The sequence below is a fragment of the Erpetoichthys calabaricus genome, chromosome 10 (genome assembly GCF_900747795.2).
Source record: "Erpetoichthys calabaricus chromosome 10, fErpCal1.3, whole genome shotgun sequence".
Lineage (NCBI taxonomy): Eukaryota > Metazoa > Chordata > Cladistia > Polypteriformes > Polypteridae > Erpetoichthys > Erpetoichthys calabaricus.
Genome location: NC_041403.2, coordinates 92751238 through 92771922, shown reverse-complemented (window position 1 = coordinate 92771922; position 20685 = coordinate 92751238). Strand labels below are relative to the sequence as shown.

The following is a 20685-nucleotide window of genomic DNA, read 5'->3' as shown; positions in this document are numbered from 1 at the left end:
GACCATACCACTCAGTAAAAAATCCAAAACACAGAAAAATACAGAATGAATGTTGGGTAGTACATACTAGTGAAACACTCACCCTGTAGGAAATGCAGGTGCGCCTTCTTGCTGTCCAGGAGCATCTACATGTACTACCGCAAAGTGCTGTGTTATTTCCTGCATATCTTCATAATTAAACAATGTGTTAAAGCAGGATTTATCTATGGAAAAAAATGTATAATAAGAAGTCTGTGTACAGTATTTTTTTTATGAAAGTCTTAAAACTGATGAAAACATTTAACATTTTGTTTTAAGCAGCTCATCGTGTGTATAAAGGAAAAGACCTACTGGTGCGTCATTTACTCACGATTAAGTCCGATATCGTGGTATGTGAGGATGACAGGCCGGTTTCCCTTTGGAGTTCCCCGCATAGTAACATGAAGTACCCCATATGGTGTCTCAATGTCATGTTCCTGTAAGAAGAGGGAAAGAAAACACACACACACTTGGAGTTATTTCCAGTTCTCTTATTTTCAAATGAAAACAGTGCATGTGTTGGGGATATTCATAAACTCAGATTAGTAGAAAATTAGCCCATGCTATCCCCTGCTTTACACTACTGTCTAGCATAGTCAATTCACCCATTTAAGCTTACACAATGAAACTGAGATAGGACTAAGTCCATATGCAAGCCTCAAGTGAGCTTCAAGTCCTGACCTTCCAGTTTCAAGTCAAGTCTTAAATTCTAAGGATTAAATTCAAGCAAATTAAGTCATACAGGGTGAGGCAGAAAGGGCGGACGTTGTTTACAAAATCACAAAATTGTTAATTTTTTCTTACAAAGAAATTTATTGAACGATTTGAGTTCATATTGAAATAGCATTTGACAAAATCAAGTGTGGAAAACAACATCTCCCATGTGGTGTCCGTTATCACTGATGCATTTCTGAAAGTGTTCATGGAAGTTGCCCTCCACTCTTTTCAACATCGCTCTGTCGATTTGGGCGATTTCCACGCGAATGGCTTCCTTCAGTTCCTCCAATGTACGGGGCTTATGCTCGTATACATGTGCCTTGAGGTGACCCCACAAGAAATAATCGCACATGGATAAGTCAGGGGACCGAGGAGGCCAATGAATGTCACCAAACCTGGAAATGAGGTGACCAGGGAAGAGAGGGTGAATAACATCCATTGATGCTCTAGCTGTGTGGGCTGTCGCCCCATCCTGTTGAAACCACACACGCCGGATGGGAATACGTTTTCGTCGTAATTCAGGTAAAAAGAAGCTGTTTATCATCTCGATATAGTGCTCCGAATGATTACTGAGGCCAAGTTCAGAAGAATACTTCCGAGCAGATCGACTTGGACTGTGCAGCAGGGCTAGTCGTACGCTTTCCACATTTTCAGGGGTACGTGCCGTTCGTGTAGCCCCCGGCGGTCTTTTGTTCATTAGTGTACCTCGTGTACGAAGTGCTTTAACCCAACGTAGGATAGTGTTACGAGCGGGAACAGCTTTATTTCTGTGGATATTGAAATGGCAACGAAACTCACACTGAACTGCGGTAATAGATTGGTTGTTCTTGACAAAACAGTCGTTCGCAAAAACGCAGTGTTCTATCGCCCACGGCTACATGGCTTCAACTAAAAAGAAACTAAAAAAATGCTAAGACTTTGCGAACCTAACGGCACCTACCGCACATCTGTCACTCCACCTAGTGGTGAGTTCTAGCCATTTCAAAGACGTCCGTCCTTTCTGCCTCACCCTGTAATTGAGAAGACTCCAGCTAAAAAAAAAAAAAGTGTTTATATTTTTCCCCACTATCTGCAATTAATCTAATTATGATAATGTGACTTATCCCAACATCTAAGCTAAGAATAGACTTTCTCACAGAAAACAATTTTAAATGAAGAATTAAGAAATGTTTTATTTTGAAGTTATTTGCATATATACTATTGGTTTTTCCAGCTGTTTCCTCGTGAGTGCACAGTGACATTGTTCACAGTGTAGCTGGAGCCTATCCCAGCAAGCACAGGGCGCAAGGCGGGAACAATCTCTGGACAGGATGCTAGTCCATTACAGAGTGAACACACAATTTACCATCATCAGTCCACCTCCCTTGCAGGTCTTTGGACTGTGGGAGGAAACTCAAGCACCTGGAGGAAACCCTTGCAGTCACAGGTAGAACATGCAAACTCCATACAGGGAGGACCTGGGACATGAATCCCCGTCTCATTGTTCAAAGTCACCAGCGCTACCACTGTGCCACCATGCTACCCCACAGGGTATAGTTACATAAATCAACTCTTATTTTAAAATAATTTCTTTACATAATTGTGCATATTAATTTTTTTTAATAAAAAATTAAGTATTACTTATTTGTGAACAATGTGGCTGCGTTTTCACCCCTCCAGACTAAACACTTGGTTAACAAGATGACTGAATGAAGGCACTGCCAATATTCTCACTGCCACTTTGAACAACAAGTGTGAGTCTGTTAGACTGTTCCGACTGTCACAGATATCCAAAGCAATGAAGCAAAACGCTAGCATGACAACTTTCAGCTTTTTTTTTGTTATGCTTTTTAAGGCATGATGCTAACAGCTCTGATTCACTATTACCCTTACTGGGATCCTTGTTCTTTATTCAACCACAATCATCTCTAGTAAATAAAAGTATACAGAAATGCTGAAGGTGTTATTAAAGATAAAAGATTTTAAATAAAACAATATGCAAAAACTGGTAAAAAATTTGGTAAATTGACCAGATTATGAAAGTATTCATTAACATTAATCAGTATAGATGTAGAGATTTGCTGTTACTTCTGTATTTTCTTTCCATTACGCACAGAGGTCTTGGACTGGGACAAAAAAAGTAGACACATTTGCATAATGTAAATAAAAGTTCATAATAAGGAAAGAATCATCTTGGCATAATTGTATAATATTCTGAAGTAATGCAGTTCTGAAATTCTGTAAAAGTGTGGGGCAAGTGTGTGCAAAAGAAAAATGGTGTTCATTGTGGAAAATTACACATTGATGGTGCATTTAAGTCACAAATCAGGCAACACGAAGTGAAAATGTTTATGAATAATATTTAAATTATGTGCTATCATGACATTTTGCATTTAGGTTTAAGATGCAGTAAAGGTGTCTATTCAGATTTCAGCCTCATCACCTGGTTTAGTAGTCTAAAAAAAAACAAATTTTAAAAAAGCTCCAGCAGATTACCAAACACACAGCTAAAATGATTGTCATAACTTGAAATAATTTCCCTTTTTTTTTTTTTTTTTTCCAAAAATCGCCTTCATCAGCTTCTGACACCCACTACACGCAGGACCTAATTTCAGTAAATGAGAACAGTCACTTTGAAAACCCACACAAACTACACAAGAAATTTCTTTTCTCCCCAGTGCCACACATATCTTTTTCCTATCAGAGATAATTCCAGAAGTACAGAGTTACCAGGTGAGGTCAGGTTGGGGAGAATGCACTGGTACAGTGCGTTGCTGCACCCACCACACAACAAAATAGGTTGGGATCCTGGTTTGCAACCCTCTAGGCAGACACGCAGTCCAGTCCCACTTTCTGGAAAAGACCCTATATCCTGCACAGCCAGGTGTTGTGTGGGCATCCCCTTGGCCTGATCCAGCCACTCGGGTCATCAACAATTAGGATCCTGCGAGCCAGATCACCCTTGAGGAATTGCGCCATATGGCCGTCGTGCCTTAACTGACGCTCCCTCACAATACAGGTAATGTGCCTCATTCAGGACTCCATTCGGGACCCAAAATCAAACCCAAAGAAACTCAGTGTCTCAGGTCCATGTCTCACAACCATATAGCAAGACACAAAGCACTAGGACTCTAATGACTTGGACCTTCATCCTTTTGCATAGATATCAGGAGCGCCACACCCTTTTCCAACAACCTCATGACCAAGTTCTTTCAAGTAGGCTTCTATAAACAGCATTACAGACATCAAGTTATTAAACAGAGTTATTGTTCACATAGTGAAAAAGTGCTTTAACAAATATATAACCACACAGATAATGAACAGAATTGTATTGCTGGAAAGAACGTAGAATATGTGGAATCCACATTTTTTACTTTTGCAACCTAAAACTAAATAATTTTCCAAATTTTATCACCGATCATCCACATACTAGTCACACAAAGTCTCCCACTCTAAAACCTTTGCCATTCTAGATGTTTCAAGATGTATTTAATACACACCTTCATTATATATAAGTCACTGTTTATGTATTTACCAATTTTATGTTTGTTTGTTCACAAAATATGAACTATTAAACACTAAACCATTTTCCAAAAGGTTTTTTTTTTTGGCCACTGCTCTAGTTCTCTTCTGTATTCTACACCACCTGAACCCTAAACAACTCATCTCCAGCCTGGGCCAAAAATGGAAAACTAGAAAAGACAAGAGTGTGGCAATACAATGGAAAAAGTCATTCTCATTTTCCATTTAGATGATTTTTTTCTAACCCACAGTATGTAGGAACTATGAATATCTTAAAAAGTTTAATCATTTCAACAGCTGTGATATACCTCTGCTATTTTTACAGCTTTCAACAATGCAGGAGACTGATAAACAGATGGAGAATGGTTACAAAACTAAACCTTCTTCACCTGGGGATTCCCACTTCTGGGGAAGACCTACATAAAAACCCAAGCAGTCAAACTTTTGTTTTGTAACACAATTTATTGCACTTTGCAAAAAAAAAAAAAAAGCAGAGCATCAGAATCAAAATGTCAACAGCAGAGGATCTACTCTCCAAAATAAATGAAAGGGAAACACTATAACCACAGCTGCATGCTGCTACGCACCAAAATGGTGAGGCTATAACTGTAAAGCAAATGAGCATAAAAGAAAACCCCAGGTGCAACCTTTAAGATTCAGTGGAGCTACCCTCAAAACTTGCAACATGTGTATTTTTTAATCTGGATCCTGGATGAACATTTTAGATTTCATCATGGCTCTACTTAGAAACCGGTATATCTGAGACATAACCATCATTATCACCCAAATTTAAACATGCCACACTTTAAACTTTTGTAGAGTAATTTTACATCTGATCTTCTTGTTAAAAAAGAGATTAGGGACACAAACCAAAGCTACACATTGTCTAAAATAATCTGATATGTGGCTGCTGGTTTTTTAGTCAAATTAGTATTTTTTACTATATAAATACCAAATTTGATTAAGCAAGGATTTTCATTTAAGAGAGGAAACTACTTCTTATTAGTTGGATTGAATATTGGCAGTCACTGTGTTCTACTAGTGGTAAACTGTTGTGCTTGGACAAAACTGAATTTAACAACAGAACTAGCATTGCCCCAAAAAGTACAACACACAAGTAAAATTGTATTTTTGTCACCACGAAAATCACAGGTCAAAGACCTTTGTCCTTAAATTAAAATAAAGGCAAAATGAAAGCAAAATTCTGACCATATATTTTGTTTCATACTTCTCATGGTGAACATCAAGAAGCTTTTTGCACTTACATTGGACATTTACATTTAAATTAAAAAAAAAAAAAAAAAACACTTTTACACAATACATTTTGATTTGGGGACTTCTTCAGATGCACAGTGAACATATTAGGATTTGAACAAGTTTCCTCTTCAACCGCACAAACCATTCCAGTGTTTCCCAGCCTCGGTCCTGGGGGCCCACTATGACTGCAGGTTTTTGTTCCAACCAGATTCCTAATCATTGACAACACCTGATAGCAGCTAATTAAATGACATCAGTGTGATTTTTTTTCTTTTATTCTACATTCAGAAAAGCACAGCAGCATGATTTTTACATTTATAAGACATTTAGAAATACTTCTGCTTTTACTATAGATTTAAATGCTTTACTCTCTTTTGTTGATTTCATTATATTTTCCCCTTTCTCTGTGCAGTTTTTCCCCTTCGTTGTATCTTATTAATGACAAGTAAAAATGAGCAGAGGAGACACGCTGGCAAACAACACTGAATAATCAAAGGCTGCAACTACTTTAGCATCAGACCCACTAAATAGGAAATAATGGATTAATTAAACAATTAGAACACCTAGAAAAGCAGAATGAAAATCAAGATGAAAATATTGTTAAAAAGAAAAAAAAATACACATATATATGGTTGAAAATAGTTTTACTGTCAAATAATGCAAAGAGTACGCGACACGTGTTTCACCCTAATTCTGGGCTCATCAGGCGTACACACTCACTGCATCCCCTCTCTGGAATCGAACCTCGAACGTCAGCGCCAGAGGCAAAGCCCCTAACGTTGCGCTACGGCGTGTGGTTCGTTCATTTGCTAGTATGTAGATTGGAGTACAGTGATCCCTCGCTATATCGTGCTTCGCCTTTCGCGGCTTCACTCCATCGCGGATTTTATATGTAAGCATATTTAAATATATATCGCGGATTTTTTGCTGGTTCGCGGATTTCTGTGGACAATGGGTCTTTTAATTTCTGGTACATGCTTCCTCATTTGGTTTGCCCAGTTGATTTCATACAAGGGACGCTATTGGCAGATGGCTGAGAAGCTAGATTGCTTACTTTTCTCTCTCTCTTGCGCTGACTATCTGTGATCCTGACGCTACTTTTTGTATGAAAATGTGCTATATAAATAAATGTTGTTGTTGTATGGGGATTGAGCAGGGGGGCTGTTCGCACACCTACACGATACGGACGCTCGTCTAAAAATGCTGAAAGATTATCTTCACGTTGCTATCTTTTGTGTAGCTGCTTCCTGAAATGACATGCTGCTAAAAGCTCGAAGGGCACGTATTGATTTTTGACTGAAAAACAAACTCTGTCTATCTCTCTCTCTCTCTCTCCCTCTGCTCCTGACGGAGGGGGTGTGAGCTGCCGCCTTCAACAGCTTTGTGCCGCGGTGCTTCGCATACTTAAAAGCCAAACAGCCCTATTGATTTGTTTGCTAGAGATTGTTTTCTCTATCTATGTGACATTCTGTGCTCCTGACACGCACTCCTTTGAAGAGGAAGATATGTTTGCATTCTTTTAATTGTGAGACAGAACTGTCATCTCTGTCTTGTACATGGAGCACAGTTTAAACTTTTGAAAAAGAGACAAATGTTTGTTTGCAGTGTTTGAATAACGTTCCTGTCTCTCTACAACCTCCTGTGTTTCTGCGCAAATCTGTGACCCAAGCATGACAATAATAAAAATAACCATATAAACATATGGTTTCTACTTCGCGGATTTCTTATTTCGCGGGTGGCTCTGGAACGCAACCCCCATGATGGAGGAGGGATTACTGTAATTACATTCATGGCATTCGTAGTCTCAATCACAATCTGATTGTATGGGTAAGTTACCTACCAGATAACACTTGTGGTTGGTCAGCAAGTCGGCTAACATACTGGTTCGATTCCCGAGAGGGGATGCAGTGAGTGTATACGCCTGATGAGCGCAGAATTAGGGCGAAACACGTGTCGCGTACTCTTTGCATTATTTGACAGTAAAACTATTTTTCAACCATTCTATGATCTGCTTGTCACAACTGAAAGAGGGCACTGTGGCGGATGTTAGCCGACTTGCTGACCAACCACAAGCGTTACCTGGTAGGTAACCACCCATACAATCAGATTGTGATTCAGACTACGAATGTCATGAATATATTTTATATATATATATATATATATATATATTTTTTTTTTACCAAACTTAGTTTTCTAATTTTTATATTGTTCCCAAAACACAGAACTTGGGAAATAACACATCACTTAATTAGCCCAGGAGTCCAATTAAAAACAGAAGCTGGTTGGAACAAAAACCTGCAGCCACAGGGGGGCCACAGGATCGAGGTTGGGAAACGCTGGTCTAACCCATTCATTAACAGCAGTATTTTTGCGAAGATTTGACTTGCTTCTGTAGTAAATAAAGTTACAGTATATAGTGATTCAACAAAAAGGTAAATATGTGCATTTTTTAACTTACATTATGAATTGCATTATAATGAACTAGACACAGAACCAACAATACTTTAGATCAATATGCACATATAAAAAAACCTGAAGAGCTATATGAACAAAAAGCCCAATATATATCTTAACACACAGGAGGCACATTAGAAATCTTAACAGAAGCCCATGTTATTGTTTTAAAATATTAATAAAATCTTGTCAAATTCTTAAAAACAGTTTGGCTCATTCTTCAAAAGGTAAAATTACATTTTTGTTATTTTAGGCAAAATGTAATTTTACCACCTAGTCATGGATAGCAGAATCTGTGTTGTTGTCCACATATTGATTCTGCTATCCATAACTACTGTAGGTGGTAAAATTAGATTTAATCATGGGACAGAGAGTGGTGATTGGAGCAGATTTCAATGGACTGTTGGTGAAGGGAACAGAGGGGATGAGGAGGTGACGGGTAGGTATGGTTTCAAAGAGAGAAATGCAGGTGGTCAGATGATAGTAGATTTTGCAAAAAGAATGGACTTGGCTGTGGTAAATATGTATTCTAAGAAGAGGGAGGTACACAGGGTGACATACATGAGTGGAGGAAGATGCACACAATGCAGGAGAATCAGTCTGAAGGAGATTGGAGACTACAAAGTGGTGGCAGGGGAAAGAATAGTTAGGCAGCATAGGATGGTGATCTGTAGGATGACGTTGGCTATCAAGAGGAAGAGGAGGAGAGTGAGGGCATAGCCAAGGATCAAATGGTGGAAGTTAAAAAAGGAAGACTGTAAGGTTGAGTTCAGGGAGGAGGTAAGACAGGCACTGGGGGGCAGTGAAGAGTTAACAGATAGCCTGGCGGCAACTACAGCAGAAATGGTAAGGGAGACAACTAGAATGCCGCTTGGTGTGACATTTGGGCAAAGGAAGGAAACCTGGTGGTGGAATGGCGAAGTACAGGAATACATACAGAGGAAGAGAGATTGGCAAAAATGAAGTGGGATGATCAGAGAGATGAAGAATGTAGACAGGAGTAGGAGTAAAGGCATAAGGTGAAGACAGAGGTGGCAAGGCTAAAGATAAGGTGTATGAGGAGTAGCATGAGAGGTTGGACACTAAGGAGGGAGAAAAGAACCTGTACCGATTGGCTAGGCAGAGTGACCAAGCTGGGAAAGATGAGCAGTGGGTTAGGGTGATAAAGGATAAAGATGGAAACATACTCACAAGCGTGAAGAATGTGTTGAGCAGATGGAAAAAGTAGCTTGAGAGGTTGAGGAATGAGGAGAATGAGAGAGAAGGTTGGATGATGTGGAGTAGTAAACCAGGAAGTACAATGGATTAGCAAGGAGGAAGTAAGGACAGTTAAAAAAAGAGGGTGAAGAATGGGAAGGCTGTTGGTCCAGATGACATACCTGTGGAAGCATGGAGGTGTCTAGGAGAGATGACAGTGGAGTTTTTAACTAGATTGTTTGATGCAATTTTGGAAAGTGAGAGGATGACTGAGGAATGGAGAGGAAGGTTATTGGTACCAATTTTTAAGAATAAGGGTGATGTGCAGATCTATAGTATCTACAGAGGGATACAATTGATCAGCCACAGCATGAAGTAATGGGAAAGAGTAGTGGAAGCTAGATTTAGAAGGGTGGTGATGATTAGCAGCAATATGGTTTCATGCCAGGAAAGGGGCAAAACAGATTCTGAGGGTGTTGATGGAGAAGTATAGAGAATGCCAGAAAGAGCTGCATTGTGTGTTTGTGGACTTGAAGAAAGCATATGAGAGGGTGCCTAGAGAGGAGTTGTGGTATTGTATGAGGACGTTGGGAGTGGCAGAGAGGTATGTAAGAGTGAAACAGGATATGTAAGAGGGAAGTGTGACAGTGGTAAGTTCTGCAGTAGGAGTGGCATTCAAGGTGGAGGTGGGATTACATCAGGGATCTGCTCTTGAGCAATGGTGATGGATAGGTTGACAGGCAAGATTAGATAGGGGTCCCTGTGGACCATGATGTTTGCGGATGACATTGTGATCTGTAATGAGAGTAGGGAGCAGGTTAAGGCAATCCTGGAGAGGAATGAAGGTCAGTAGTTAAATACTTGGGATCAACAGTACAGAGTAAATGGAGTGTGGAAGCAGTGCAGGCAGGGGGGAGTGGGTGGAGAAGAGTGCCAGGAGTGATTTGTGATAGATGTAGACCTTCCCTTTCACTCTTGCTGGTATCCGAGACAATTGTGAGACCAGCTATGTTATACGAGTTGGAGACGGTGGCACTGACAAAAAGACAGGAGACAGAGCTGGAGATGGCAGAGTTAGAGATGTTAAGATATGCACTGGGTGTGACGAGGATGGCCAGAATTAGAAAGGAGTACATCAGAACAAAACAGGTTGAATGGTTTGGAGACAAAGTCAGAGAAGCGAGATTGCGTTGGTTTGGACATGTGCTGAGGAGAGATGCTGGGTATATAAGGAGAAGGATAGTAAGGATAGAGCCTAATCGGAGGTTTATGGCGGAGGGAAGAGAGGACATGCAGGTGGTGGGTATGACACAGCAAAGATTCAGAGGACAAAAAAATATGGAAACGGATGATCCGCTGTGATGCTCCTTACAGGAGCAGCCAAAAGACAACGAAGTAGTAGTTTATGGATTGCAGAATAAGATCCTTAGGCTGATAAGATAAGATACATTTTGGGAAGGCTGTATCGTAGTATTTACTGATGAGGCAGGCACAAGACAGACAATTCAGGCTTTGTTTTGAATAGATTTTGGATAATCGTAGTCAATATAGACATGTGTGATGCTTTGCACATGTTGATAAAGACAGACCTCAGTATGTGCGTCTTGGGAACTGTACGTCTGACATTGTGGTCAGCAACACAGGAGCGCCACAGGGGACTGTACTTTCTGCGGTCCTGTTCAGCCTATATACATCGGACTTTCCAATACAACTCGGAGTCCTGCCATGTGCAAAAGTTCGCTGATGACACTGCTATCGTGGGCTGCATCAGGAATGGGCTGGAGGAGGAGTATAGGGACCTAATCAATGACTTTGTTAAATGGTGCGACTCAAACCACCTACACCTGAAACACCAGCAAAACCAAGGAGCTGGTGGTGGATTTTAGGAGGCCCAGACCCCTCATAAGACCCAGTGATCATCAAAGGTGACGGTGTGCAGATGGTGCAGACCTATAAATATCTGGGAGTGCAGCTGGATGATAAATTAGACTGGACTGCCAATACTGATGCGCTGTGCAAGAAAGGACAGAGCCAGTTATACTTCCTTAGAAGGCTGGCTTCCTTCAACATCTGCAATAAGATGCTGCAGATGTTCTATCAAACAGTTGTGGCGAGCGCCCTCTTCTACGCAGTGGTGTGCTGGGGAGGCAGCATTAAGAGGAAAGACGCCTCACGCCTGGACAAACTGGTGAGGAAGGCAGGCTCTATTGTTGGCATGGAGCTAGACAGTTTAACATCTGTGGCAGAGCGAAGGACGCTCAGCAGGCTCCTATCAATTATGGAGAATCCACTGCATCCACTAAATAGTATCATCTCCAGACAGAAGAGCAGCTTCAGCGACAGACTGCTGTCACTGTCCTGCTCCATAGACAGATTGAGGAGATCGTTCCTCCCCCAAACTATGCGACTCTTTAATTCCACCCGGGGGGTAAACGTTAATATTTAACATTATACATAGTTATTGTCCGTTTTTTTTTTTTTTTTTTTTAACTTATTATCATTCTTTAAATTTAATATTATTTATTGTATCAGTATGCTGCTGCTGAAGAATGTGAATTTCCCATTGGGATTAATAAAGTATCTATCTATATCTATCTATCTATCTATAAAGAATCTGTCTTGTCCATGACTGATCTGAATTAATAAATCAGATTCTAAATGAAGGGTTCCAGCACTACCTTAGATAAACTAGGGCTGCAGTATTTGAGTAAATCTGGTACAGTCTGGATGAGTTACCTATATTTTTATCTTCCTAGATAATATACACTGATCAGCCACAACATTAAAACCACCTGCTTAATATTGTTTAGGTCCTGCTCATTCTGCCAAAACAGTTCTGACCTTCAAGGCATGGACTCCACTTGACCTCCGAAGATGTCCTGTAGTATCCGACTCCAACTTAGTAGCTGATCTTTTAAATCTTGTAAGTTGCATGATGGGGCTGCCATGTATCACACTTATTTTTTCCAGAACATCCCATAGATGGCTCAATCAGATTGAGATCTGGAGAATATCTAAGCCAAGTCTTCAACTCTTTGTCATGTTCCTCAAACCATTTCTTTTTTGTTTCAATGTGGCAGGGTACATTATCCTGCCGAAATAGGCCACTGCCATTAGGAAATACCATTGCCATGATATGTGTCAAAGTAACATCCACATGAATGCCAGGACAAAAGGTTTCCCAGCAGAACAATGTCTAGAGCATCACACAGCCTTTGCCAGCTTCCCTTCTTTCCATGGTGCATCCTGCTGCCTTACAGTATCTTCCCCTAGTAAATGACACACATGCACCAAGCCATATAAAAAAGTAATTTGTCAGACCAGGCCACCTTCTTCCATTGCCCTATGATCCAGTTCTGATACTTGTGTGCTCATTGTAAGCACTTTTTAATTGGTGGATAGGTGTCAACATGGGCACTCTGATCAGTCTGCAGCTATGTAAGCCCATACACAGAAAGTTGCAATGCACTGTATATTCAGACACCTTTCTCTCATGGCCAGCATTCATTTTTTTTCAGCAACGTGTGCTACAGTAGCTCTTCTGTGGGATCAGACCACACAGGCTAGCAGTTCAGTGTCACGCACATCACAAGACGTGCTGTTTATGAAATGTCCCAGTCTTGGCAGAACATGAATATTTATAACTATGGCTACTGATGAAACATTAGGAGGGTAGTTACTGTTAATTATTCCACAGTTAGGAGTAACAATTTTGATCCAAGATATTTGCTTATTTAGTTGTTTATATTTTATTTTGATCACTTGAAGCTACTACAGTGGAAGTAAATGGCCCAGACTAGCACCTGCAAACAGGATGCATGCAGGGTAGGCAATTACAAATGCGCATGTACATTTTGGTATGACAGTTGAAATAAGGTTAGTGCATACAACTACAGCTTTTGCAGAACAAGAAAACCAGGAAATCTGAAATCTTTTGTTGTTTGCAGCTTAGGTCACATTTTTCTCCACAATAATCGGTCCAGCATAGTTGGCAAATGCTTTCCTAGCTCTCAGTGACTTCAAAGACCACTGCATCATTATTATCCACTCAGAAATAGTTCAGTTCTTCCTTCCCCATTGACATTAATGCATTTTGCCAACTGCAGGGAAGTTCCTTGCTCTGAGAGAGAGAGAGAGAGAGAGAGAGAAGTTGGGAGCATGCGCTGATGCAGCATGTTGCCACGCCTACCACACAATAAACCACCTCAAGATCCCAGATTAGGACACGAGGGCAGCTGTGTAAAGGGTGACACCTTAGCACCACGTTAGTCAATCCCAATCGGACGGTTGACGGTTCGAATCCTGTAAGCGCCAGAAGCGATTCCACTCCGTTGGGTCCTTGAGTAAAGCCCTTAACCTACAATTGCTCCATCCTGGGTATGACGTTAACCTGCATCCAGCCAGCATCAGGTCCTCCAACTTGCAGGAAAAACTCGGGGGGGTGGGGGGGGTTGGTGGCAGAATTGGGGAGAGGGGGGAAAAAATCAAAAAATAAAAGCACACATCACTGGGGGCAAAATCCACTGGGGTTGTTAATGCTATATTGCTATAGGAAAAGTGAGTGATTTAAACTTGTCAACTCAGGGACGGTAAAATAAATTCAGGAAACAGAAAGAGAATTTTAATTCAGCAAATGATCAGTTTTGCCAATGACGTTAATTAAGAAATTGAATAAGGATCTTACACACATATATACATATATATCCGCCATGGTGCCCTCTTTCAGTTGCGAGAAGCAGATCGTGGAATGTTGCATAGTTTTACTGTCAAATAAAGCAAAGAGTATGTGACACATGTTTCGCCCATATATATATTATTATTATTATTATATATATACACACACACACACACACACACACACGTATACAGTACTGTGCAAAAGTTTTAGGCAGGTGTGAAAAAATGCTGTAAAGAAAATGCTTTCAGAAATATAAATAATGATTGTTTAATGTTATCAATTTACAAAATGCAAAGTGAGCAAACAAAAGAAAAATCTAAATCAAATCAATATTTGGTGTTACTACCTTTTGCCTTCAAACCAGCTTCAATTCTTATAGGTACACTTGCACAAAGTCAGGGATTTTGTAGGATTATAGTCAGGTGTATGATCAACCAATTATACCAAACAGGTGCTAATGATCATCAATGTCACACGTAGGCTGAAACACAGTCATTAACTGAAACAGAAACAGCTGTGTAGGAGGCTTAAAACTGGGTGAGGAACAGCCAAACTCTGCTACCAATGTGAGGTTGTGGAAGACAGTTTCATGTCATGGCAAAATTGAGCACAGTTACAAGACACAAGGTAGTTATACGCATCAGCAAGGTCTCTCCCAGACAAAGATTTCAAAGCAGACTGGGGTTTGAAGATGTGCTGTTCAAGCTCTTTTGAAAAAGCACAAAGAAACGGGCAACATTGAGGATCGTAGACGCAGTGGTAGGCCAAGGAAACTTAGTGCAGCAGATCAAAGACACATCAAGCTTATTACCCTTTGAAATCGGAAGATGTCCAGCAGTGCCATCAGCTCAGAACTGGCAGAAACCAGTGAGACCCAGGTACAGCCATCTACTGTCCGGAGAAGTCTGGCCAGAAGTGGTCTTCATGGAAGAGTTGCAGCCAAAAATCCATACCTCCGACGTGGAAACAAGGCCAAGCGACTCAGTATGCACGAAAACATAGGAAACTGGGGTGCAGAAAAATGGCAGCAGGTGCTCTGGACTGATGAGTCAAAATTTGAAATATTTGGCTGTAGCAGAAGGCAGTTTGTTCGTCGAAGGGCTGGAGAGCAGTACAATAATGAGTGTCTGCAGGCAACAGTGAAGCATGGTGGAGGTTCCTTGAACGTTTGGGGCTGCATTTCTGCAAATGGAGTTGGAGATTTTGTCAGGATTATTGGTGTTCTCAATGCTGAGAAATACAGGCAGATACTTATCCATCATGCAATGATATCAGGGAGGCATTTGATTGGCCCCAAATTTATTCTGCAGCAGGAAAACGACCCCAAACATACAGCCAAAGTCATTAAGAACTATCTTCAGCGTAAAGAAGAACAAGAAGTCTGGAAGTGATGGTATGGCCCCCACAGAGCCCTGATCTCAACATCATCGAGTGTGTCTGGGATTACATGGAGACAGATGGATGTGAGGAAGCCAAAATCCACAGAAGATCTGTGGTTAGTTCTCCAAGATGTTTGGAACAACCTACCAGCAGAGTTCCTTCAGAAACTGTGTGCCTAGAAGAATTGATGCGGTTTTGAAGGCAAAGGGTGGTCACACCAAATATTGATTTGATTTAGATTTCTCTTTTGTTCATTCACTGCATTTTGTTGATTGATGAAAATAAATGATTAACACTTCCATTTTTGAAAGCATTCTTTGTTTACAGCATTTTTTCCACACCTGCCTAAAACTTTTGCACGGTACTATACATACAGTATATACATAGAGATGGGATCCTTTGTGTGTGGTGTGCTGTGCTTTCTCTCCTCAGTGTTAAACGTCCTGCTGTGCTCTTTGCAACTTCACAGGGAAAAGCATTACTTCTTCTGGCACAAGAATTTAGATGCTAAGGTTCCTTTCTTGAAGTAATGGCTGCTTCTCTTAAATTCAAATCAAGCCATTTTCTCAGGAATGCTGATGGGAATGAAGTTTGATTTCTGCATCCAAGTTACCTGCTGTGTAAACAGGCCTTGTGTGATACTGAAAGCACAGCAGAATGGGAAATGCCCACTTTGTCCGACAGTGGGATCAGTCATCCCAGGAAAGCAAGAACTGGTACGAAGAGATTAAAAAAGCCAGTCACAATTAGGTGCAAATTATGAAAGATGCCAAGAAACATAAAAATCTCAAGTGTTTATAACCTTAATTCAACTTCAGCAAGAACACCTAACAGTATCATCTCTAGACAGAGGAGCAGCTTCAGCGACAGACTGCTGCCACTGTCCTGCTCCACTGACAGACTGAGGAGATCGTTCCTCCCCCAAACTATGCGACTCTCCAATTCCACCCGGGGGGGGGGTAAACGTTAACATTATTCAAAGTTATTGTCTGTTTTTACCTACATTTTTATTTCTCTTTAATTTAATATTGTTTTTTTTGTATCAGTATGCTGCTGCTGGAGTGTGTGAATTTCCCCTTGGGATTAATTATCTATCTATCTATCTATCTACTGTATTTCAGAAAAGTTGCAGTGCTGTTTGGCAAGTCAATATTTCAGCTCTTCATATCACGTTGCCAAGTCTAACAATAAATTATGGCCTTAGAGCTAACTTGTTTGTGCTGTCCACGTCAATTTCAGATTAATCAGGACAACAGAATGGCTTGTCTCATCTATGGTGCTGAATATTTCAGTTAATACATATATAATTGTTCACCTCTTGGCGTTACGCTAACAAGTTAATCAGTATATCCATTCCTCCAATTTTCTTACATGGTTTGTCCACCATAGGGTCACAGGGATCCTAACAGAACTAAATGTATGACTTAATCCTAGATGGGACACTTACCCAGTTTTAGTGAATTAAAAACAAAAAAATTCTATTCATGCAATAGTTTACATTTGTCTTGTGTGTCCGCATAGCATTCAATCGCCATCTCAAAAACAGGCCTACTATGGTCCTGCAAATGGTCCAAGGAGTTGTAACAATAGTATTTAACTGATTAGGGTTTCAACATGGTTTCAGCTGGGGATCTTTTTTTTATTTTTTAAAAACTATGAACCATACTTGGCTAGTCGTCGGTATACGTACGTATATGTGGAGGTTAACATTGTTAACAAGACTGGCCTTGAAAATGTGTTGTATTGAGATTTCACGATTTGGTTTAAAAAATGCAAGTCTGGATCATTGTCTCGCACTGTGAAGGCTTCAGGCCTAATTTACAAAACAAAAATAAAAAAGCATACTACAAAAAAATATTGTTGTCACCATAGCCATTTTCAGAGTTAGAAGATTATTAAGAAATTTTGAATTTTGGGTGAAGTATTTTTTTTATATAACTAATTCAAGGTCACAGTGAGAGAAGAGACTGGAATACCAAACTATGACCTTGGGATTTCAAGTGCCACTCCTTTGCAACTACTCCAGACTTCAAGCTCACAATAATTTGCTTTGCAGTGAATAATACATCAAGTACAATAAATTAATGAAAGATTGGCTCCATTTCACAGGTGTGGTTATGGTTAAGCCTTTAAGACCTTAATTTAATACATACTTTGAAACACCCATTTGAAAGTGGCACCCATGTAACTTAATTGTACCGAACACACATATATTTTTTTTTTAATATACCAACATTATGGTTTTTGAGCAATTATAGTAAATATATCAGTAGTGCAATGTCCGTCATTTGTAAATTACTGCATGCAAATAAACTGAATATCTTTACAGCAAAGATTATAACATGATAGAAACGTATATAAAGAAAGGTAATTTCTTCACTAAAATGTTCCTTTACAAGCAATTGTTATTGTGCAGAGGTTTATAGCAGAAAAGTTTCAATGTTAAGCCAATATAAGACATCCCACATTAATTCATGACTGAAGATTAAAAAGATTTAATTAAAAATAAATCCTATACACAAACTCCACAACAAATCTTTAGGCCACCATGTATTAATGTAATTCATGTTTTTGACAACATATCTTAATCTTTTTACAAAAGCACTGAAGCATTAAAAGAAAAGCTGGACAGCTCCTTATCACAGCTCTCAGCTCATAAAAATGAGCGCACACTACCATTGACTCAATTCAATTTAGGCCCGTAGCACAATTTTCTGCATAGTCACTCAATGCAGCACTCAGAATGACATAAAAAGCATGCAATGCCGTGCACTGAAAGCTCTAGGCACTTAACTTACCACACTGATAACAGAGCAGGCAATCTCATTTAAATCCAGAATGGTGATCATTTTCTCTTGTTCCATTTTTCTACTACAAAAATACTATACTATTCTTTTTAGCAACAGACATAGAAAGGAAAGAACCACAGTGCAATACGTTTCCTTCGCTCAGCAGGAGAAAACAGGTCTGGATGAGCATACACAAGTACAGAGCAGCAATTGATGCCTATGAGGCTTAGTAAGCAAAAAACGTAGAGGACTGTCTGGACTGCAAGTGTGACGTCTTAATGAGATTTAAAGTGGTCAGGTGGTTACATGATGACCCTTAAAACATGTGAGCTAGACACTTAACATATGCACATCTGGGGTTTTAAATCAAAAAGTAATCTTTAACTGAAGCACATATTTTTTTGTATTACTACAATAAAGTAGGACATTGATTTCTTTACCTTTGATAAAATAATAGGTTGATACCATAAGAATACCTACACACTCTAGATATTAAATGGAGATCTATTTATTAAGGCTGGTGAAACTGTTAGCAGAATACATCTCAAACTCGGAACAAATAGTGGTCAACATAATTCTTAAACAATTATATCTATAAACCACACATGTAAGCACGTTTTTGTTATAAAATTCTATTCACATTATGACACAGCTCAGAGTTACACTGAATAAATTTAATAAATTAACCAACAACAGAAATTCAATGGCCACACCATATACTTTCTAAAAATATCTCTGTGCTATGGAGAGAAATATATAAATCAATAACAAAATATAATCTGAAATCACTATGCTCAACAGAAGCACAGAAATGAGAGAGAATATAGCACATATTTCACAACAAATAGATAAATATCACCCTCTGTTTAAGATGCTTTTATGATAAGAGATGATTTAACATTTTTGATTAGCTAGAGTGACTACTGTTAAGGCTGTTTCAGCATAAGTGACTCTTACTTTGACTGAGCTATAACATGTTCCTAATAGTTATTAATGGCGACCTTTTATTATACTGCTTACTCATTTTTCTGGTGAGACAGTAGATGCCATAACGTGATCAGATGTCCTGCACATTCCAAAGTCCCAGACTTCTCCTTAGGTAAAAATAAGTATCTTGTTCCATATTTAAATGCAACTGAAGTCTCAAAGCAGTAACTGCAGTAAAATGTTCCCAAAATGCCCTGCTGGTTATACTGATACAGTATGCTTAGTCATCATATTCAAAACAGATGATTTTTCCAATCTGATGTTCTATGACTTTGAAATGCACATGAAAAATCCAGCTCTCACACAATGAAGGACCAGCCCAACATTTCCTGGTAAGAATGCAAATTTTTTTAAATTCTGTTTTGTTAAAAACAGTATAGCTATAAATATACTAAAATCTATAAGGTACAAAGTCATCAAAATCTTCTTCAGAAAAAATCATGCCACAAGATGAAAACCACAGTACTGTACCAACAAATATACTAGACAACTGCAATGAGTTTTGATGATCAGACTTCCGTACAGAGCACAAGTATACAAGTGTCATCATAATACAGTACAAAAGATATAAAACAAGACTCCCCAATTTGTATGATCTGTACTATACGCATCTATCACAGTGGCATAAGCATTCCAGTAAAGTCCACAGTTACAGAAGTATATGTCCCACATATTCACAAACAAATGGCAAAAATTCCTTATGGCATGAAGCACCTGAAGCATTTGTTTTTTCATCTGAAAATGTCTAGACAAAAGTACAAGCAAAGTGATGGGCATACTATACTGTAAGTTGTTTTACAGCCACATTTACTGTTTTTATTGATGCCTTAAATTTGTTTGTGTAAATATAAAAACAACACCTAACTCGCCTCCATCCATCGGTTGCTAAGGTCTCCAGGAAGTAGGAGGTAGACCTCATTTCCCCATCTACATAAGAATGCATGTATTTTTTTCTAAAATATTATTAATTCTTCTGGAAAACTCCGCATACAAGAAAAATAGGAAAGACGTTTTCCCATATGGATGTGCTCTTCAGCTGAACATCTGTCTCTCCTTCCTCATTCACTGGTCAAGAATCCTGGTCTTCAGATCAAAAGCACAGTATTATGGAAAAGTATCAGTATTAGTAATATTTTAGCAAAAAACTACAAGCATTTTGCATGTTTCAAGCATATGAAAGATTACCGGACATGTGAATTATGTGGCATGAGTTATGTCAGCATTTATGTTCTTCCATGGAAGTTTTTCACAGCATTTGAAAATTGGACACAACTGGGTCATTGACTTTCTTAACTAAAACACAAGTCACCAGTATAAACTATGTGGGGTAAGTAAAATATTATAAAAAAAAAAAAAAAATTATACATATTATATACAGTGAACCCTCGTTTATCACGGTTAATCCGTTCCTGACTCTACCGCAATAAATGAATTTTTGCGAAGTAAGATTATTTATAAATCGAATATTTTCGCCGTTAGAGTATAGGAAACCTGTATACGACCTTCTAAATACGTTTTTAACATTATTAGAGCCCTCTAGACATGAAATAACACCCTTTAGTCACCATTACACTCGTATTACCCAATATATTTGACAAAATGAGAAAATAAGACATATTAGACGTTAACAAATATATTATTATTATTATTGTACTGTACATTTAATTACACACACACACACAGTTCTTACACACAACCACTAACCTA

At 39.1% G+C, this 20685-nt stretch overlaps 1 protein-coding gene across 4 annotated transcripts in view; it reads right to left on the bottom strand.

The window, feature by feature from the left end:
- ndrg3b (ndrg family member 3b) overlaps positions 1–20685 on the bottom strand; it is a 1230027-nt gene that overhangs the window by 1149884 nt on the left and 59458 nt on the right. For 3 of the 4 annotated variants that reach the window (XM_051932925.1, XM_028811611.2, XM_028811609.2), the window contains exons 4-5: positions 350–455; positions 83–203 (exon numbers count right to left, since the gene is read on the bottom strand). In XM_051932925.1, the coding sequence (XP_051788885.1) occupies positions 83–203; positions 350–455 (227 nt within the window). Of the gene's footprint in view, positions 1–82; positions 204–349; positions 456–18000; positions 18200–20685 lie in introns of those variants that run through there. The other variant, XM_028811610.2, reaches the window with a different exon arrangement.